The 22,896-nt window shown below is 36.8% G+C and overlaps 3 protein-coding genes across 3 annotated transcripts; 2 read left to right on the forward strand and 1 right to left on the reverse strand.

The window, feature by feature from the left end:
* The first annotated feature begins 2,749 nt into the window (after positions 1-2,749).
* On the forward strand, positions 2,750-7,532 carry LOC114524897 (monocarboxylate transporter 10-like). The gene is made up of 4 exons (XM_028546116.1): positions 2,750-2,910; positions 5,502-6,070; positions 6,657-7,023; positions 7,213-7,532. Exons 1-4 carry the CDS (start codon positions 2,754-2,756, stop codon positions 7,383-7,385), a joined length of 1,266 nt encoding a protein of 421 aa, XP_028401917.1. The 5' UTR covers positions 2,750-2,753; the 3' UTR covers positions 7,386-7,532.
* A 462-nt stretch (positions 7,533-7,994) lies between these two features.
* Positions 7,995-16,875, forward strand: LOC114524815 (pre-mRNA 3'-end-processing factor FIP1-like). The gene is made up of 18 exons (XM_028546004.1): positions 7,995-8,053; positions 9,053-9,086; positions 9,593-9,677; positions 10,090-10,217; positions 10,491-10,573; positions 10,936-11,043; positions 11,155-11,270; positions 11,545-11,611; positions 11,932-12,009; positions 12,513-12,599; positions 13,190-13,351; positions 13,631-13,741; positions 14,037-14,115; positions 14,306-14,346; positions 14,803-15,103; positions 15,472-15,595; positions 15,836-15,897; positions 16,329-16,875. The coding sequence occupies exons 1-18, from the start codon at positions 8,005-8,007 to the stop codon at positions 16,474-16,476; spliced, it is 1,863 nt and encodes a 620-aa protein (XP_028401805.1). The 5' UTR covers positions 7,995-8,004; the 3' UTR covers positions 16,477-16,875.
* A 571-nt stretch (positions 16,876-17,446) lies between these two features.
* Positions 17,447-21,386, reverse strand: LOC114524859. Its single transcript, XM_028546060.1, has 5 exons — positions 20,724-21,386; positions 19,876-20,063; positions 18,906-18,979; positions 18,171-18,631; positions 17,447-17,943 (listed from the first exon to the last, which is right to left on the reverse strand). Exons 1-5 carry the CDS (start codon positions 21,228-21,230, stop codon positions 17,920-17,922), a joined length of 1,254 nt encoding a protein of 417 aa, XP_028401861.1. The 5' UTR covers positions 21,231-21,386; the 3' UTR covers positions 17,447-17,919.
* Positions 21,387-22,896: the final 1,510 nt, after the last annotated feature.

A 22,896-nucleotide genomic window follows, 5' to 3' on the forward strand; every position in this document is an offset into this window, starting at 1 on the left:
CAAACTGAAACAAGAAGTGCGTAAATGGGAGTGTGACGCATTCGCATAACCTATGTTCGCTAGGCTGCGGTCGAGCAAACGAGCGGTCATGTAAACATCTTCATTGCTGGTCATGACTTGTCAAGTTTTTCTTGCCTGTACGCGCTCTAAAGCCAGGCGCACATGCACGACGCGATTTTTGTCGTATGATTTTTGACATTTTCCGATTGCAATCAGCCGACTAAAATCGCATAACATCGCACATGCAAGGATTTAGTCGACCGACTAAAATCGTACGACAAAATTGCGTCGTGTGCGCCTGGATTAATGCAGATTCCACACGAATAGAAACCTTAGAATAGCGAGGACGTATTTTTTTAACCTCGCATGTATTTGTCTGCAGTTATTTTGTCCTATAATTTATTACACTGGCCGTAATGCCCAGCGATGTCAACGACCTACGTTCATCGAGCATACCGCTTTACTATGTCGGATCGCAGGCTCGTATCAAAATAGCCGCCGTTTTAGGAGTGCACTAAATAACAATTCACTCACGCAGTATCAAAATTCAAATGCGCCAATACAAGAAGAGTGCATTGTGACAACATTGAATTGTTGAACAGAATGGAGTTTATAGGAACAAGTATACTATACTGCATTTTCCTTTTTCCTAACAAGCAATGATCCTGGCGTTGAAACGCTGAATAAGATCGTATGATTTATGTATATTATGCACTCAACATTTAATATTAGACTTAATAATATACATAAAAAATTTCTCAATTCTGATTAGTTTAGAGCAGTGCAATTTTTAGGAAATCCCAGTGCTCATTTCTTTAAGACGTTTTTAAAAATGCTCATGAGTGTTATAATTGTTGTGTTGTTATATAAATTAAATATTTTATGTAAAAACGTTGAAACAGTTCTATTTTGACGCAATTTGAAAACAACATGCGACTGCGCATGAATAAATTACTTATTATATAATTATGTAGCACGTGTCGCTTAACTTTTTATGTATATATATTAATAATAGGTAATAGCATAGATAATGATAGATTCTTATGCAATTTTGAAAAACATGCACTCGTGAGTTTTTCAAAGACTTCAAGTTGCACTCGTCCTACGGACTCACTCATGCATGTTTTTTTCAAAGTGAAACCATCCTATAATGCTATTACCTTTTCGAATGTCATTAGAGAATAGAGATGTCATTCGTCTCTCTGTCTTTCTACATATAATTAACAGTTATTCGCCGAAGCCAAGGGCCAAGGCCATCCGTGAATAAGGAAGTCGAGGTCGAAACTGTTCTAAAACTGATAGCCATTCTTACCCCTAGGCCCTAGCTTGCGTAGCAGATTTGCGCATAAGCAAAAATATAGCGATTGCTATGTACGCTATCTCGGGTGCTCGGCCCGGAATGAAAGATTGTATTTTCTCTGAGTCGAGAGTAAAAAGGTCGAGAGTAAAGGCGGTTTCCACTTACAGCGAAATCGTTCGCTAGCGAAATATTTGCCTATTTTCTTTTGAATTTTAAGAGCATAAATAAATTAATACGACTTGACTGTTCTCAATTCAAAAGAAATTATGCAAATATTTCGCTAACGAACAATTTCGCTGTAAGTGGAAATCCGCCTTGAAAGGTCGGGAGTCAAGAGGAAAAGGTCGCTAAGTCAAGACAAGAATTTCATTCATTAAAAAAAAAATAGAAAGACTAAGATTTCATAAAATTTGGCAAAATTGATTGGCTTCTTTTATCTGATCCTTCTGTCGTGCTGTCGTCGCTCTGCAAAATATAAAACGAGCGAGTTTAATCAATTCATAGTATTCATGTTACTTGCTATTCTTTATAGCACTTCGATGTGAATTTCGACATGCATATCCAGTTTGAACATGCAACTTACCACTTCGTGTCTACGTCTTGCGGATTCAGCTTCGCCTTTGGATTCCTCTTTGGCTTTTTGCTGAGAACCAGGTTAGGACAATCACGGCAGGTGAACTGTGAAGCAAAAGTCTAAAAGGCGTGCTTGTTTGTAGTATATTTCGCAGTATATTTCATTTACGCAGTAGTCGCAGTATATTTTTTCATTTACGTTACATTGCTGGCTTCTAGGGCTTTCTCGAGAGTCGAGAGCCACGTCTTCCGGATCCATTTTGGTATACCACTTCATTTTCCTTACCCGAGTTACCCAAGTTACCGCTCACAACTTTTTTATATTTATATGCAACACTTTAAAGCCCGCCGCACACGTGAGCTATTATTAGGTGAGCTAAAGACCACGCGTGGTTGTTAACTCAGCAAGTTACTCTCGTGTGCAGATAGTTTTTCGTGAGGAATTCGCCTCAAGAAGCAAGTTTCTCACGTGTGCGGATAGTTTTCGGGCTGAGCTAAATGCCTCGCGAGGTCGTTAGCTTAGCTGATAACTCTCGTGTGCGGCGGGCTTAAAGAAAAACACTTAGAAAACCGATGAAACCGTTGATAAACGATGTCACTTGATGCCATCGTCTGTCACTTGACGCAATGTCGGAGCTCTCGGAAGTTGAAACATATGGCGTAAATTGACAAAATAAACAGTGTTACCGGACATACCGCAGTGTCTAAGCCCAGGTAACGTGCAGTGAAATAGCAGTAGAAGTAAACTTAATATATTAATAAAAACACCCTTTTGTGTGCCAAAATTAGAATTTTTACGACTCTCGACCTTGTACTTTTGACCAAAAACTCTCGAGTCTCGACTCTCGACGATTACCCATGCAGACTCGTTTTAATAAAGATGGATGACACTGAAGCACCTACAACTAGATACAAGGGAATTATAATCTGCGTTTGTTCCTTTTTCATTTGTGCATTTTCAATGGGAACAATATCTAATTTTCCCCTAATGCTGCCGACATTTCTGGACGAATTCAATGCTGGAAGAACATTAACAGGTAATTATTAAATTCCATGTTGTAGATGTCTAACAAAGAGTCAGATTGTTCTACGGCTAACGTTATTTCTACGAAGGCAAGTTCCCAGGCCCAGGTTTACAAGTCAAAAACTTCAAAAGTTCAAAGCAATAATCTACCATACCGTTCATTACTCATGAGCGAATATGGACCAAAGTACTCAAGCTGCCGACAACACATTTTTTATCTTGGCGCCTTGGCGGATGCGGCTCTTGCTTGTTGTTTATGTTAATTTTGTCGAGTTTGGGTTTGGGTCGAGGGTAGTAAGTTGAGGGTTGAAATTTATACGGTCGAGGGTAGTAAGTTGAGGGTCGATTTTTATCGCATTCAGTTCGATCGGCAATGTCGAAGGTGAAGTCGTGGGTCAATGGTAGAAATTCACAATTTATACCCTATATGAATATGTTATATTAATGTGTTCTTCTATGCGATGTACGAAGCGATACGACGCAAGCTATATATATGTATAAATATACATACAATTGCAATTTATGAACCAGGCGGGAATCTTATTCGTAATATGAATCTTTAGGCATTATTTGATTCTTATTTTATGAGAGATGGTATATACTTATCATTTGCTAAAATGGTTGCATCTTTTCATTTATTGCGATGATCATAAGTCCACGCATAGTGAGCTACGGCAGACTTATAATAATAATAATAATAAACTTTATTTAAAGAGGGTTACAATAGTACATTTTTACCTAAGCGGTATTCTTCCAAATGGTCCTCATTATGATTTATCCAGTTTAACTTATCCAGTTTACCTTTCTCGCAGCTCCTCTTATGTTCGTTTAGACGTATTTTGCTTATATTTACGTGTGTAGCTACAAGCTAATTTGATATCACCATGCAAACGTACAAGAATATTGTTATATAATAATTGCTTGCAGAACCGGTGAACTGCTTGCGTTATACACATGCAACGGGCAATTCACTTATAAAAGTTTCGGGTAATTTTGTATAGTAATAAATATACTTCACCTAATAGTCTAATACTAAAAATGCTAAAAATGCGAAAAATATTTTACCCTCGACTTCACCCTCGACATTGCCGATCGACCCGTGACTTTATAAACCGTCGACTTTACCCTCGACCTTACTCTCGACCCTCGACGAAAACCCAAACTCGTGGTCATTCAGGGGCAAACATCGCAACTGATTTCTGCGACAATTCATCATTGAATGGCCCGATTTGTACCGAGACGGATCATTCGTCTAGACGAACTTGGGCAAGCAAAAGATGTTTCGTCTTCTTCATCCTTAATGCATGGGTAGTTACTTCGTCTTGACGCATTATTCGTCTGTTAGTATAAATATAACGGCTCATACTGAATGGCCCTTGTGCACTCTTTTTACCACATAAATAACTTCCCAATTCCCGTGCACTTTCTAACAAAATAGGACGAGGCAGCTTGGACCACGCTTGTTACCACGCCTCTTTAACGCGTCTTCGCTATCAGCGTCGTGAATCGTAAACTCTCTACTAATATATAGTTTACGGGGACAAGTCGTCCATGTGGTTGGCCCCTTAAAAAACTGTGTTTATGAAATGCATGCTTGATATATAATGATAAGTTTGAAAAGAATTAAAATTAAAAGTTCTGTAATTCAAGTTTTGGAAATAAAATTTTTGAGACATAAACTATCGTGACAATATGGCGTCTGAGCTGATAGATCAAGATAACTTCCTTTCTGCTATGTACAAGAATCGTTAAACGTTTTACCTTTTTTTATTTTCACACTATAAGTATAACAGATTATAATAAAAAACCACTTATATTTACTCCTCCCCCCACTTTAGATGCTAAAGATATAACAATTCGCCTTCGGCGACTATTCCGAATAATTGTTAAATATATGGCGTATTTTTCATTAACCGGCACAAATTATATATGACGGAGTGTTATAAAAAAAAAGTATTCCCCAATTTTTGTTAATGCTTTTTCGAGCCTCGGTGTGTAAAATGCTGTTTCAGAAATCAGTTGTTTCAGAAATAAAAGCTCAAGCTGAAGAGAATATCACATAAATCCCGGCCTGCGTGCCCTCTACGATGACCCTCATTTAGCCTCTTACCCCACTCTCTAATACGCTCCTCGGGCTTGCTCGAGACTCGACCGCTCATTGTTGGCTGTTTCAAAAGTCGATCAACAAAACAGTGTTTTCCTAAAAATTAACGAAGAGGCAATTGCTAACCACCTATAATGCGCGACTGGATGAGTGTTGATAAGTTAAAAATCATATTTGAATCACACTAACACGGTTTAGTATAAAATTCGAAGTGACTATTGATTTTCTTGCATTCTGATTGGTCAAGATCCACTTTCTCTGAACTGATATATAGTCACTGACCGGTGACCGTATAACTTTTTGTTGTTGTATTTCAGAAATTTGAAGTAAATTTTTATGAAATTGTGTTGATTATTATTTGTAAACACCTCAAAATTTATAATAAAACAATTAGTCGCCTCAGGCATTGCCAGAAGGGAACATTTTTTCAAGAATGATAATTAGGAGTTTTTCGTGGACGTAAACTTTAAAAAATAATGAAACCTTAACTGTTTTTCTAGCACTAGTTGGATCAAGTCAGCTTGCAATGGCCTTAATGTTTTGTCCATTGGTAGGATCTCTAATCGACTTGTTTGGAATGCGTAAAGTTTCATTTGCAGGAGGATTACTTTATTCACTTGGATTAATCTCAGCTTCTTACGTTAATTCAATATATGGTTTATTTCCGACTTTTTCTCTCATTGTTTCTATGGCAACTTCTTTACTTTATTCATCGACTCAGATAACGCCTGTTAAATGCATCTCATCAAAATACCAAGGAATTGCTTGCTCTTTTGTTTCTTGCGGCGGGTACACAGGATCGCTAAGCCTTTCCTTATTAATCACATTTTTATTGGAGCAATTTCACTGGAAGGTTATGTTTCGAATACTCGCATACCTTGGAGTCGTTATTTGTTTGTTAAGTTTAACCTATGGCTGGATCGAAGAGAATGGAGATATCTCCAACATCTCCAACAGGAATCGAACACCGTTTTGCAGCTGGTCCTTATGCAAACGACCACGATATTTTGCCTTTATGTTTGGTTCAGGAGTAGCAATGTTGGGATGGCAGGTTGGAAATTTCTTTTTGGTACGTGAACCTACTATACCATACAGTAGAAATTGTGAGGTGACTATTTTGAGCATTTTTTGTCCCAAATGTAAAGTTATATAACTATATAATTTGTCATTAGACGCCGCATTGATTGACTGTACAAAATTTAACTTTTCTTGTTTTGTGCAAGAAGAAAAGAGTTCATTTCACATTGAAAAATTCATTTTGTTTCGTAAATGGTTAATATGTGACTTTTGTAACAGTTCAAAAGATCAACTTAGATTGACAGCAGATGCAAACTACCTACAGTATACTGATACATGCGTTTGAGTTAGGACATGTGTTCAACCTCGAACCCGGGTGAAATTGAGTTCCTGGCTGTATGAACTTCTGAGGTCGGTTTTACCCGAAGGCAAGAATGGAAATTAACTATAAGAGATTAAATGAATGTCGGGGTTTTGTACGAGTATGTATCATTTTAAGATATGGGGATAACCGATTTATGGTCTTTTCAAACAACTGGCCACCGAACTTGTGCCGATTAGATCACATGAAAAGTACCGGATTCTCTTTTGTGGTGTCACGTGATATTCCACCATTCATATTTACAACATTCTTTTAGGCTGATCGTGCTAAAGCGTACGGCATTCACGAGGACCAATCAAAATGGTTTTACTTCGTGTTTGGAATTTTTGGCATCACATTCGGACTTATAGCTGGAAAGATTGGCGACATGATTAGATATCGCGTTATTTTGAATATATCATGTCTCTTTCTTCATGGTATCAATACACTTTTCAGTTACCTATGTAAGACTTACATAACGTTATTAATATACTCAGCCTTCTCTGGGATATTTTTTGGTATTTACAATTCTACACTTTGTCTTTCTGTGTTGGATTGTGTTGGAACGACGAATATAGCTCAAGGCTTTGGATTTCTTGTCTTTTTTCAAGGATTTTCCTCATTTCTTGGAGCACCTCTAGCAGGTAAGTTCATTTCAAATTGAACCTTGACTGAAGATGAGATAACAGACCAAAAATCATTCAGTCAGCGCATTGAAAAAAAATTATGTCCACACTCCACAGGCCCGTTACATCGGCGGGGAGGATATTCTATATTCTTATTAATCTTATCTTTTTCTAGGTTATTTCTAATCTCATCTTATCTGTTTCTAGGTTTTCTGAGAGACGCAACCGGCACGTTCAAACTTCCTTTAATTATTGCTGGATGTTTGGAAATGCTCGGAGCGTTAATATCACTTCCAGTTGCCAGAGTGAAAAGAGATGATAATTTATCTAGCTGCCTCAACTCTCAGAGTAGCGAGAACGGCGACATTACTTCTATTTAAAGTATCGTGATATTCATCATGTCTCGAATCAAAATTGCGTATTTTAATTGCGCCGGGTCGGTCTATTTGTTTAAGTCACTTGTGCCACACAATAAAATAATTTGTTTACAGTCATATTGACCGAATATATGAAACCGCTAGGTTAGTTGTACAGAATTTCAGAAATATTCAAATAAATGATACTTAGTAAGACATATAATGATATATATATATTTTTTTATAATATTATAATATTATATTGACGAAGGTCGAAACGTCGTTATCCACCGTTTAAGCTAAACGCCTTTCGAACAACCGGCCCCAGGTGCCCGAATTAAAATTGCGTAATTGAGTGGTGTCACTCTTGAAAGGAGCAAATGGTCCTTGATGTTTACGATCGCTAGGTCCACAGACCGTCCAAAAGACATTTTGTCTATGCTAGGTCTGAACGAACGTTTAATTATAAATTATAATGCAGATAATTCTTTGTCTTCTTGTATGGAAGTACTAGATTTACGCGAAAGTCGATGAAGCCTTTTTGCGAAGCCTTTTTTCTGGCTCACAACGTGGAACCAGTGGTGGAACCCGCGGGAAACACGCGAGATGCACCATTTTTCTGCGTGTCCAACGTGTATGCATCATGGCGGCCACAGAGCAAGAAGATGATGAACAGTTTTTGTATGGAAAAGGTGAGATCTGCGATTTTTAATGGTTGTAAAAGGGACGGTCGTCTAAAATTAACCATATAATATAAGTTTCGTTATTTTTGATATGATTCTATGAGATTTAAACTTATATTTTTTATATTCGTCGAAATTCAGTTTATGGATTCAGTGTTCTGACAAGCAGACGTTTGGCTAGCCTATTTGATCAATATTAGTAAATCTTACATAAAACTGTTGCAATATTTCTTCATATTGTGTATTAAATTTAGGTTAAAACTGGTTTTTCTGTTGCTCATTGCAATACTCATTTTCTTATGGTGTCAATATTTTCAACATAGGAATGTTGCAACTTGCACTATTTATAAGGACATTGAGGTCCCAAGGGAACTCCTGTTCCTTTGAAATTGGCGCAAATTTGACTGAACAAAGTTGTAATGTCATTCTTTTAAGCAAATAATAAAACAATTATTCAGCCTCTTTCAATAATTGTTAATAGGAGTATTGGTGAATTTCCATATCAGTGCATCACTAATTTTAGGATGAAAGTGTACACTTGTAGATCAAAATGATGATATGGGCATAGCTTTTAACATGAATGATGCATGTAACATGATTAAATTAGCAATGAACATGAGCAATTAACGTAGCATGTAACATGATTAAAGTAGCAATTCTGCATACTGTAGCTTACAAGTAGAATAGGAAATAATAGAATAGTCAAATACCAGTACCCTACTCTGTAATTAATCATGGATATTTACCACTATTCTTAAATAACAGTAAAACCTGAAAGACCTGGGTTGTGACTTAAATAGTACAGTTTCTTGTGTTGCAGACTGTGAGTAATCTTGTGTTTAAGATTTAACTGTAATCTGTATAAGAATGATATTAATATGAATTCATATCTATATGAATAAACTTTGGTTCTGCCATATGTACCTAAATTGGTTTTTACCATTACAGCATGTGTGGCTTGTTTAAATAAAAGTACTGAAAACTAATAAATGTTTTATTATCATACAGGGAAAGATGGAAGTCAAGCTAAACCAGAGGAAAGGTGAGAGTGACATATACTGTACTGATCAAAAGTATTCAAACACCTCTTTTTCGGCCCTTACAAAAAAGCATGGTCATTCATAATTTACAATAGAACCAATTGAATGACTATTTTTATGTTCTAGAGCAACATATTATGCACTCCGGTAGTAGTTTTAGGAAGTAATTGGTCACCTGCAAGTATATTTTTGACCAAACATGTGGCATTTGCTACTACTTTTTCAGAATTTAATTATGACTGTATTAATTTGATTGCTAGAACCCTTTTCCTACTATTCCATTTATTCCACTTTTTCCTACTATTCCATTTATTTATGAGGGCTGTAAAAACAGTGTTTGAATACTTTTGATCAGTGTTTCGGTGCAGTAATAATTTGGATTTCACTTCATAAAATTGATAATTTTTTGTGTGTAGCGCACATGCATGAAGTGCACCTTTATACATTGTTGTATTCCAATATTCAGTTGTTCTGTCAATTAAACCAAGCTCTTTGATGGAATTTTCAGTGAAAGTAAACTATCAGCTGATGCACCAGAATTTCAACCAGAGGCTACCAAGAAGAAACAGGAAACAGGAAAAGATGGTGAACAAGTAAATATTATACTCAAGTATTCTTGGTGTTTATGTCATAGATATGATACATACATTGCATATACATATATGTAGTAGGTGCACCTTTAGTGTGAAAATGTACTTAGTTGTACTTTATTTATTGTAATGTATAGGTATTGTGTACATCGTCAATAGTTTAAACCTCAGTCACTTGCTTGATTCAAACACAAGGAAGTGATAAACCTTTCAACGAACGAATGTTTAAATTTTATATAGTGGGTAATAATGCAATAATTATCAACATGCACTTCCCCATTATATACTTCACATATTTAACCTTAAGGCCCGGCTTAATGGAACGAAAGTTCGACATATACAGCGATTTAAATTGATGCAAAATTTCAAGAAAATTAATAAGAAATAGTTTGTTATGTGTTGTGTTTATGTTTAGAGCAATGATGAAGATGATGAAGACGAAGACGAGGAGGATGATGATGACGATGAAGATGATGATGATGAAGATGACGATGATGTTAAAATTATCATCGGTGATGTAAATGCTGATCCAAGCGCATACAGGTCAGAGAGCTAAGGCTATTCATAATTCATGCTCCAGTCACTCCAAGTTTTTTCGGATTATCCAGCCATTTGTAAACAAGACCAAATTTTCACTATGAAATGGCAAATTATATATTATAGCTTACTTGAATAATACTATATTGCATATGCATAGCTTATAAACATTTTGACAGTTTTTGCCATCTAACAAACCAAAAATAATGTTGCTTGTTCTATTAAAACTCAAAATTCTTTTGGCTATAATAATAGTACTGTTTGATGTGTTTCTTACAGTGCTCCCTACGGTCATCCGGCAGTAAACTGGAATTTTAAGTCAACAACTGGAAACACACCCGCCAAAGCTGCTGCGCCTGGAGGTAGGTTTTGCCTGCTATTTTACATCAAGTGGTAATCATCTGTAAATAAAAAAATAAGCCACAGGGAGTTGCTTTAATCTACCCTAAACTACCAATACTAATAAGTACTAGTGTTTCATTTTATTAAATTTTGATTACATATCTTTGTGTACAATTTTTATATTTTTTTTTATAAAAACTTGTGAGAATATAAATGAATTTTGTGCACAGTTTAAAATTATTAAACTGTTGTACTTCACCTGACCAAAATTACATTGTTACCCCCAAAATACCGTGCCATTGTTACATAACGATTTTTTTATGTATGTAAAGTCATATATAGTCGTAGTCAAAGTCATGCATGTATGATAATTCTGTTTTAGCACCAGCAAAAGGTGTAAACGTTGATTCTGTTGGTACCGTAAATGGCGTGAATATTTATGAATATGACCTGGATACAGGCTCTGAAGACAAACCCTGGCGAAAACCTGGTTCGTATAGATTATTATATATCGTACAAGGACCACTAACCAAAAGAATAGTCAATGTCAGCCGTCATCTCGCGATGAATGCACTTCATATACGCGTGTCCTGTTTTGTAGGTGCCGACATCACTGATTACTTTAACTACGGGTTTACTGAAGACACGTGGAAGCAATACTGTGAAAAACAAAGACGATTACGTATGGATCTGAATATGCCAAAGAAAACGTTTGTAGTATGTGCCTCATGTTTTTTCACATATGTGTTACCCTATGTTTTTTACAGTAGCGCGTAATTCCTTTTTTCGCAAGTTTTGTAAGTATTTTATAAGCCAATCGATTTGAATTTCTCTAATATATATATATATATATATATATATATATATATATATATATATATATATATATATATATATATATATATATATCTATATATGAGAATTTTCTTCTTTGGTTTTATTTTAATATCAGTATGGGACTCCCATAACATTCCCTTACGTTGTCTCACAGGTACAACCAGGCATTCCTAGTTTCCCAGTACCTCCACCTGACACGATTGTGTTACCCGATGGAACAGGTAATAAAATGCCCTTTCATACTTTTTGTGAAATATTATTCAAACTACAGAACGGTGTTGTATGGCAAGTTTACAATTACATGTGTCTCTTTATCACTATATTCATTTTTATACTAGTATTGCTGAATTAACATGCCAAACACCTGATATCTGGTTGATTAGTAATGATAACTGGTTTAATGAGATCTGACATTCATTATAGGCAGCATTAGATTTCATAAAAATACTTTTTTCGCCTTCACTTATAGTAGGCTAATCGTAGTTGTCAAAGTCTTGAGACTATCAAAGCTAGTTTACCATGCCTTTTTCTTTTATTACAGTGAAAAAGAGAGCCGGTCCTCCTCCAGAGAGAAAACCAGAAGGCAGTATCGATGTAATTGGTGGAGAAAATTCAAGAGGTGAGTGGGTGAGATGATCCAACCATCGAGTTCAATTGATCCAACTCATTAATGTTTAACACTGGCATAAGTGTATATAACGAATGACTCTCGCACTGGCGTAACTAGAACGATAATTTTTTTTGGGATGGGGGGTGTGAATATTCATATATTCAGTAGCCTGCGTGCTGTCTCTAAGAGAATCATTTCCTGTATACAGTGCAATAGCGTACAATAGAAATCCATCGGGCAGAACTGAATATATGAATATTCAACCCCGCCCTCCAATTATCGTTCTACATAGTTAAGTTCCTGGGCTCTCTCGAATTAGACTGGTAGAAACCTCTCTTTTATCGACAAGATCTTTTAGCAAGGGCCTTAAGCCTACCTTGTCTACCGATCACCAATTGGCATGTGTCGATTGGATTATGGTAGTAGCTGACAGCTGACAAATGTTATACCCTTAATGTATGAAAAAATACAACACAAACTTCAGTTAAAAATGCATTTATCTTTCATTAAAGTTGAAAGTCGTCGCCGCCCAAACGAAGATGAAATGGCTCATCAAATTCAGGAAGGGATGCCACCCCCACAACATATTCTACCGCAAGGTATGGAGAGAATTAGATTTATTGACTGTATATGTAGCTGTTTCAAATACAATTAATTTAAAGCAGTAAAAACAGCTCAGGAACACTGACAGTGTGAGCGGAATGCGTTTCAGCGTTTGAACTATTGACGGTTTAATAGAGTTGTTTTCATTCGTTTTTTATCGTCTTTTATTCTAATATTCTTTTGAATGGAAAAAGAAATGTGTATATTTTTAAATGTCTATTTTTTGAAATGCATTTTAAATTTTCCTTTTGGCATAATGCTGTAAATGTCGTTGTTTTCCATACGCATTATTCTCTATAGTTTACGATATAGACAAGCATATATTATAGATGAGGGTGAATCAAGTAAGATTTTGTGCCACCATTAACTGTGGTGGCACTTCACTCGATATAGGATAAGTTCTAAAGGGTTGAAGCGTCTTTAAATTTCTGCCGGAGGACCTTAGTAGCTACATTTTTCTCAACTGTACTCAACTCATTTTTCTCAGCTTTAATTTAAGATGTGTATGATTTCCGCTCGAAATTAAGAGCCTTTAACCCTACCGTCTAGTGATTTTATAGCCTAATTATGAAACGTTTTTACATAGATCACCCAGGACCACCAACAATACATCCTCCGATTACAGATCCCTCTGCACATTTTATTCGTCCTCCGGAAGGCCCAGCTACGTCACACCCACCTAATGTAAACCCCATCCCCCCTGGAATGGCTAGAATTCCAACAATGAGGCCTCCATTCATGCATGATGGTTTGTATCCAAAGAATTTTGACCATTTACTTTCCCCCCGTATTTTTGTTGTTACTCGGACTGCATACATCTTCTTTCCCAAATTCATACAGTAACAAGTCTCTAAATGTAAAAAGAATTAAGGGTGAAAATTCAGATATGAAATATTTCTTAGAAGTTCGATTAGATTTCAAACTTTCCCCGGAACTAGGTTCTTGGACGTGTAACTTTTATCCCCAAACATTAAATTATAATTCCATGCGTGAAAATTGAAACAACTCTTCTCTGTCTATTTTTTAGCTAATCGACCTCCCTACGGATTTCCTCATGCCATACCCCGTATGCAACCGCCTGGATTTCATCGTGAAATGATTATACCTCATGAGGGAATGATGCCACCCTTTGATATGGGTAAAGATCATCTTTAACTTCGTTCATAATATTACAAATTTTGGTAAACATATACCATTTGGTAAACATCAATACCATCGGTGGCAAAATAATATCACTGAATAAAAAAGAAACACAAAGAAGTCCGTCTACAGCAAAACGAAATTCTGCCTTTTGACACCAAGCACGCTATGCTAGGAAAAGCATTTGCTTGTCGTTGTTGCCAAAATAATGCGATCTCAACTTCTAATTATTTATAGTATGTACATCTTACGGCGGCTTTAGTAACAGGCTCAACGCTTCATTTTATGTTAAGGTCGTGGCCGTGGTCGAGGGTTTCCTATGCATCCAGGTAAAATCCCAATTATTCCACACGATTTCTCTATGGATGACAGGTATGTAGCTACATTCTGTTGGTATTATGTTAGAATGACAACTCTTCGATTTGATTGTCTTAGACGTACAAATGGTGTACTGAATGAGGCCATTAAAAAGTTTACTCTGTGATGACCTATAGAAACTCATCAGAATCATTACATATACTTCTAAATAATTTTGAAAACTCCCATTTTTGCGTTTTCCCAGGCTGCAGGTTCCTATGCTGGACGAAAATGGGATGTTTCCAGGTATTTTTCTTGATGTCGACGTTGCACGACACCAAACTGTTCATTGTTTAATATTCCAATTTTTAGAGATTTAACGCCGTGGAGTTACTAGAGACCGGTTCCTTTACCTAAACGATTCGTTGAAATTGTGTAGCCGATAGCATCACTTTGGCAGTAACAAATACAAAAGAAAGAAACACCCAGATTAAAATCGATACATCTTCCCCAATCATCTTACGCTTTTCGTTGCTTGCAATTTTTTTGATGTACGCATTGGTGTGAAAAACGTTCGCATGACGATGCTTTTCAGGCAAAATTATGTAGATTCATGAAAGCCCAACTGCGGATATATATGGCTCCAATCCCTCTAGCTTTATCGGGAATTATTATGAATAGCAGAACAGTAAAAACTGGCACAAATGCGCCCGAACCTCATCCAGCGAATTGGTACATTCATTATTTTTATTTACATCATAGTTGGTCTTCCTCCCGGCATGCCTTTCGATCCTATGATGGCTCGTGGCTTTCCTCCGCAACACAGTGCGCCACGTGATCAACGAGATAGTCGCGATCAACGAGATGGTCGTGATCAACGCGAATCACGTGACCAACGGGAGCAACAACGAGACCAACGGGACACGCGGGACCAGCGTGACGGAGAGGGCGAGGAAGATAAACGGAGCGATGATGATAGTGATGGTAGCGAAGAAGGAAGCCGGTCACGAAGAAGACGTGACAGAGATCGTCACCGCGATAGAGATCCAGATCGAAGGGACAGGTACATAAGGCCAAGTTTAGACGTCGAAATTTTCATCTGCTGAACCTAATATTAATGAGCTAAAGTCATTGCTTAAGTTCATTTGCATTCGATTCGGCACATGAAAAGTTCGACGTCTAAAATGGGCCTTTCGAGAAATGTCCGAGCTGAACAAGAAACGGAGTGCTCAAATAGATTGAAATAGATAGTTATGAAAACAAGTTGAACTTCACTTTTACTTCCTTCTACACCACCTAGTCAAACATATCAGGTTCTCCGAAGCTGCAATGCTCTTGAAATCTACAATAGTGTAGCCACTCAAATCATGGGTGTTCTCGCATATTTTAATACGGATGTTGATCGCCGCTAACTTAGTGTACATATTTCAGGGATCGTAAACGTGATCGGGATCGTGACAGAGATCGTGACAGAGATCGTGATAGGGATCGTGATAGAGATCGTGATAAGGATCGGAGACATCGTGATAAGGATAAAGACAAGTCAAGGAGAGATGTGAGACATTTCTACTTTGCTTTACCTCATTAGATCCTAAAAGTTTTCAATCTCGCCTTCATTTTGCGCACGGGGCTGGAGTTCCAAAGTTAGAAAACTTAAGAATTTAAAATCCATCAAACGAGAAATTACACCGGCCTGCTTCCTCTTTGTAATGCGAAATCCAGTCTAAGAATTTCCTTTCCGGAGAGGAGCTGGAGTTTAGTAATGAATATGATAATTTCCCTTCTTTCGGCCCAGGATCGTGAAAGATCAAGTCGAAGAGAACGAGACAGGTCACGTGATCGTCGCGACAAAGACAAGTAAGCTCTAGAAAATACTTTTAGTATCAAACATGTATTGAATAATTGCTGTGGAATAAGAGTTAAAGGTGGGGTACAGTCAATAATGTAAACAAATGCTTTGTTCAAACATTTAATTGCTGTATTATATAAAATTAACTCAATTTGGTTCGCAAAATATTAGCTAGTGTGTACGTTCAGAAAAATACAAGGAATCATGTGAAAGCAATCTTAAATCATATATAGCCTAGCTTTTGGATGAGCAGAACTGATGTGCAGAAGCCGCTGTAACTGTAACCCATCTTTATTGAGAAAGACATCTTCACGTGGCGACGTCTTCTATTTAGACAATATTATGCTATGTATAGACTGTGCTATGCAGATTGTGCTATATGATACAATACTATACTGTACCCAACTGTATAGTGACTCAACTGTCCGTGTTTTAACAGAAAGCGTCACAGTCGAAATGATGAGAGCCAAGAGGAGGGAGCTGATGAAAGCGATCAACCGAAGAAGAAAAAGAGCAGACGTTCACGCAATGCGGAATCTGAGGATAATAAAGACGAGAACGTTGAATCTAAAAGTACTGAAGAGTAGCAACCTCAGTAATGTTCCTTGTCATGTACGGCATTCATTGCTGCCTGCTCACGCCCGTTGCCATTGGAAACTAACACTGATCTTACTAACACTGTACGCGAATACGAAATCATAAATTCAAAACTCACATAAACATTATGCAGAAAATCGCGGTACGTTCAAGCTTTCGGAAGACTGTGCAGGCGATGCGAAAACGCGGGTGTAACGGTATTTTAACAAGTTCGATGTACAGTGTTGTAAGCGATTACCGTGCATTTCTAAATTGGCATTTAGCCTACAGCCGATGTCGTGTGTAAATATACTTCTATTTCATAAAAAAATACCATAGACGTATTCTATATAGTTTTTAATAATTCTTTGTGTGTGAGAGGTTGTCAAGTCCTCAGTTCAAAGATTATACGAAAAGTCGGTTCAGAACATTTTTGGTCGCTGAAAACATTAGTTCCAATTATTGGTCCCAATACCAAGTTGTGATGTTTTTAATATTCTTTGAATGTGCGGTTTTGACGTCCCAGACTGCTTTTCTGGACTCGTGAATGCGTATGTTTCGTACCGGATGATGCTGCTCTCAGAAACTCGAAATCTATAAGGTCCACAGGGGAAGCTCCATTGGCATAAATGATTCCTTTATTTGCCTCCATTTTATAGTAGAGAGGTTGATCCGTCTGGAGAAATTTAGGCAGAAATCAAATGTAGTCGACTAATACTTAGCATATAATTCACCTTGATGAATTCCCGCAGTTGCAAGAAAAAGCTATAGGCACACTAGTTCAGTCGCCCAGGTAGGGAACTGCCTTATTGTCTTACCATAAAATGCCTGGGTACGAGGATGTTGTGACGACTGTATTTTCTCCCAAATTCGTTAGTCACCGTAAAACACTTTTACATGCATGCTTATGTCAAAGGTTTCAGTTATCAGAATGGTTTTTATTATTTTTCTACGAATTTAACTACGATAGAAACGGCCCATATAGAAATTAAGTCGCGAATATACTTAATTCCAACTAGTATAGTCTTCAAGATCTTGTAAAAAATAGTTAGTAGGGGTAACACCCTCTCCCGCACAAAATTTGGATGGGATACAACATATCCGCAAAGAAATTATTTTTTTTTTATTCGATCCGCTGTATACAAAATTTTCTGAATTTAAAAAATATTTTGAATTTTGGTAGATTTCCATAAAAAATTGCCCAACGTTTCTAAATTAATAGTTTTTGGAGAACAACGCCCTCCCTGTCCCTTGCCATGTTCGCCTATGGCTATATATATTTTACCATCACAATGGACAACGCAATTCATCGTGTATTGCGTTTATATATATATACTACTTTTGGTAGTTTCTACTTCGTATGTATAGCATGTGCAATTCGCCCTCTAATTTTTTCATATATTTTCTTCGCTTGATATGTATATTCTTGATTCAGTAATCTTGAGGTATACTTGTTACTTGCTTTGATGACACAAAACCTAAAATAAATGAGTTATTGCATTATATTGTAAAGTTCTGATATCAAGGAGCCTATCATGTGATATTAGTTTATCACTTTATCCCGAACATTGTTTCCAGTTAACAACTGCATGTATATGTAAATCCCGTCTTTCCTTGTAATCAGATTAGCTGACAGCGTCGCGTGAAACGTAAAGTGGAGAAATAATTTGCAGCGTGCATGTTATATGGTATACCGTATACCTACCATAGCGAGAAGGAGAAGGGCCGTGATGCAAACGAATACAATCATATAAACCCAGTTGGTACTGTCTGTGTGGTCATCGTGGTCATCGCCATGCTCATCTGTACAAGGCTTATTTTCTTCAACAACTTTCCCCTGAAGGTATCCGGCTGTTACGTTTGCCAAAACTAATCTTGCTTCTAGAACTCTAACATTAGGAGTTAAGCTTGTAACAACTTTGTGTTTCGCTGCAACCGATTTACGACATGTTAATTCCTGAATAACCACTCCTTTAAAACCCTGTACTTCATTGTAAGCATCCTTAAGACCACTTGTTAGTTCATCAATAAGGCCTTTGTAGAGGGAACTAGATTTATTAGAATAGTTCGGGTTGAATGGGATGTTTAGTCGAATAGTGATTGTGGTATTGAACACTTTGGTAAAATCGTATGGAGTAGTCACCGCTTTAGTTGTAGACATCGATGCTAGAAAAGCAATAGAAAAATGAGAAATTTTGGGATAGAGTGTGTAGACAATACGTTTTATCACAACGTAGTTAAAAAGTTCCTTATAGTTGCATAACAATGCATATACGCATAGTTTGTGCATCACTTTACTACTTTTAGTAAAGCTGCATGGATTGACGGCCGGTGGATGTTTTTTAATTGATCAGTTGCTTCACTAATAAATTGTTCCCTATGAATTAATACAACATTAGATGTGTTTTGTGTTCCATTCAATTTCGACTCGTTAACTTACTTGTTGTTGTTATTGTTTTGGACGGAAAATTGGAACAAACCATTGTCTTGTTCTCACGCTCGCCGGGAGGCAAACTACATATAAAACAACATCAAACAGTATTGGTACATTTCATCGGCGCGGTAGTCAGTATAGGTATTGGGAAAATATGTAGGTACCGTTAGCTTTGTACCCGATCAACAAAAATTGCGTACGTGACCTCGTCCCTCAAAGAAATGTATATTTGATGTGTTGTTTGTAGCACTTTCGAACGAAAAATCTCGATCTTTCATCTTTTCTGAATGGTCTAATTTACGCTTTGCGCTTTTTTTATCTTGGATTTAAGTCAACAAAACGTCTGTTATAAGTGAATTATACTCAAGGAGAGTAAAAGAAAGGTTGAGATGTATAGACATAGTTCAAACATTTCAATATTCTGGAAAGGTTTTTTGGCTCATCGCCCATACTGTTGATGACGGAATAATCGCATCCACTGTTTATGATAGATTAACCAGACAAATGCAGCTTAGTGCCTCTAATTCCAAATTTTCATGTAATGAAACCTCATTTCAAAGAGAATTATCATATATTTTTTGTCGCAGAATGAGGTTTTTTGCTGTCAAAGTCACTGGATATTCTCATATTTCTTTTTGTTTGCTCGCAGAGTCCTGTGTCATGGACAGTGAAATTGTCCATGAAATGGATATTTCCCGCCCCAATTACCGGCCCAACGAGGTGGCAAAAATGCTCTGGTTTTTTCCCCAAATTTCATTATTTTTTCAATCAGAATTGCGTGTGAAAACTTATCTTTATGCCCTGTTTACACAGGAGAATGCATTCAGACCATGCAAGAATTGAATGATTAATTTTTCACTCAGTAACTTGTATAAAAATTTAATCAAGTAAAAAGGCAGCCTAAGAGAAAAATATTTCACGATAATTCTAGTCAGCCAGTCGAGCATGACATTAGCCCCGAAATTTTTCTTCTTACCACTTTAGTTTCTGTTTGCAGATATCTCTGGTAATCTCGCTGGTTTTGTTACCGCATGATGGCACAAATGTTTTGCAGTGCATTCTTTTGAATTCGTCCCAACATGTATCATTTGCACTTGTCGTTGCATTTTTTAGCGTTTCTTTCTTCGCCTTTAGCAGAAATCTGATTACGTTTGCTGCTTCCATCTGGATTGAAAGAAGAAATTTTGAATACTGGAATGCTGCGCGCTCTTTTTCATGCTGTGTTGAATATCTTGCTTCGCGGGTGGGCTCGCTCAAAGCCGACAGAGCAGTAGAATGTAGAAATCGATTTAGTATTAGGGCGAGTCACTTTCTACGTATTCATAAATGCGTTTCAGGTACACGAAGTCAAAATGTAATACATACATAGATTGTGTTCATAGAGAAATGTTAAAACTAACAAAGTATTTGCATGTTGTTTTAAATTGAGAGCGTGCAGTCAGGTAGGACTAATTTATTTATGAAACCCGTTCAAGAGACACCTATAATGACTAATAATGTAATACAAATATTTCGATAAATTTCTATGCGAGCAAAAATTTAACATAGGCAAGGTACACTGATCGAAATTGAAATGGAATCTCGATTAAATTTTACTATCAAGACCACTTGGTATACCGGTATAATTGCAAAATAATTCTGTTCTTCAGGTCAGTTTTTATGATTCTTCATAACAAAACCGTGGAAATTTGTTAGTCTGACGACGTGGGGACATCATTTGTTAATATGCATGCAAAGATAAGAATTTGGTTGTCGAAGAAAAACTGTTGTGAAATCAACCACATACAATATATTTATGTTGCAAAAAACAATAAAGATTGATACCTTGTATGTGTCGTTATAGGGACAATATCCATTTTTGGAAACAGTAACGTTAACACATTCAGAACTACTATTATAACCCTCGATCACCGTGGAATTGCAATACTTGCTACCAAATGTTTTTCTCAGTAACTCTGTACAGTTATGCCGAATATTCCCACATGCTTCTATCTTTGTGAAATTTAGCGGGAACGTTGAATTTGAACTATTGTGGCAAACACGCATGGAAGAAAGGCACATTGAACTTCTTAACGCCGACAGGCATTGGCTTCGTTCAGTAGCTTCTGGAAGGGAATTAATTTGTTGAATTATATTTTCGTCTCCATGCGTAGCATTAATTCCATCCGTAGCATTAATAGCATTTGTAATATTCTTAACTCTGTTGCAGGCTTTTGGCAAACGAATGCAGCTGCCTGTGCTGGCTTCCACAATAGATACGCCATTTAGTTTAGACTGGTAGAATCCGAGAGTGGCAACTGTTATGACAAGGACTAAATTTGCCGTAGCCATAGTTCATTTAACACAGGAGGATCGGTTCACCACAAACAGTGCCACCACTATACTAGAATCTCTTGAACTCCTGCGTTTGGTTTTACTATTCGTGACTGATAAGCATTAATTCAACTTAAACAGTTGCGTCTTGGTTTTATATTCAATTCCTCCACTGTAAACACTTACAGTCATTTGCATTAATATTTCTTTGTCTTGCACGAATGATCACATCTACGTGTGTGCTGTGCATGTATATGCAAATTATACACAGTAAGACAAATACAGTCATTTACTCATTATACAAGTCCATTCCCGGCAGTAAAGCCATTGCACAGTATACGGAATGTAGCTATGTTCCTTAAGCTGGGCATTAATACCATTAGGTATCACCGAACTGGACGATTTCTGAACGAATTCCTTTTTAAGAAGTTCCTAAACTTGCCAAGGTTGTCTTTGATTCTATAACGGGGGTAAATGGGGGGATTTACTTGTCAGAAAATTATAGTTCTTAAATACAATATTGTTGGACGAACAGAAGGCATTTAGTCACTCTGGTAGTGTAGATTTCGGCAAACAGAGTAATATGCAACTGGTTTTAGGCTCCATGATAAAATATACATAAAATAAAAATACACATAAAATACACACCGGAAAATACACAACAATTATGACTTGCAAGAACTTCAGCGATTGGAGGCCTTTACCCATCAATTAAGCAGTTGTGTTTGATTTTGAGCAGAGAAACTTTGGAGGTGTTTATTCACATTTGGTCGACTGACAGACACTATAGGCTATGTCGTCATTTCATCTAAGGGAATTAGAATATTAGAGGTTTCTGGAACAAGCTATAAAGGTATTAACACCACAAACTGTCATTTTTTTAAAAAACAAATAAAACAGAACTGTTGATTTGTTGAGAGGATCGGTTGAGTGTTGACAGAATTTGAAGTTGGTAATAGAATTAAAAGGAGTTGACGGCCACAATAGTTATTCAATTAGACTTGCTAGAGATAACTGATGGGCGATGGCCTACCTCGTGGCCTCCCCCTTCTTCCCATAAAAAAGAGCAAATTAGAACAAAATGTGAACTCAAAGTTACGCAATATCATAGTAAACCGGTGTGTATTTAGGCTATGTGCACACGAGCGTCGTTTTCGAGCGTTTTCAAATTCGTTTTTGTCTATTTTATTGCATAGTCCACACGACTCAAGGAAAAATATGCTTAATAGTAATACGTTAACTTCAACTTCCATTGTAAATTGACGGTGTTTGAAACCGCATGAAAAAAATTGTGAAAACGCTCGAAAACGTTACCGTGTGCACATAGCCTTAGTATCACTGGAATTGTAAAATATTCCTTTGTCTATTCGGAGCAACATCGTCGTCTTGACGTCTTCACGTTGCGAAAGAAACGGAATTAGCCTTTCTCACGATGACGAATGTGCCAACATTTTTTGGGTACTTTTTAATATTGTGAGCGCAAGGCGGCTGTCTTTAATTTTAGGCTTAATTTATTGTTCAAATGGTCTATGGACTCTTAAAAAATGCTTCTTACTTAAACGCATTTAAGAAAATTGAAAGTACCCCCAAAATGGCGGATATTTTTCGGTAATCTTGAAATTTGAATTTTAAGTATATTAATAGATTTCATTGCAAAGGTTGAGTAGAGCGACTAGAGCCAGCC

Source organism: Dendronephthya gigantea, unplaced genomic scaffold (genome assembly GCF_004324835.1).
Source record: "Dendronephthya gigantea isolate DGI-Jeju-01 unplaced genomic scaffold, DenGig_1.0 000032F, whole genome shotgun sequence".
NCBI lineage: Eukaryota > Metazoa > Cnidaria > Anthozoa > Malacalcyonacea > Nephtheidae > Dendronephthya > Dendronephthya gigantea.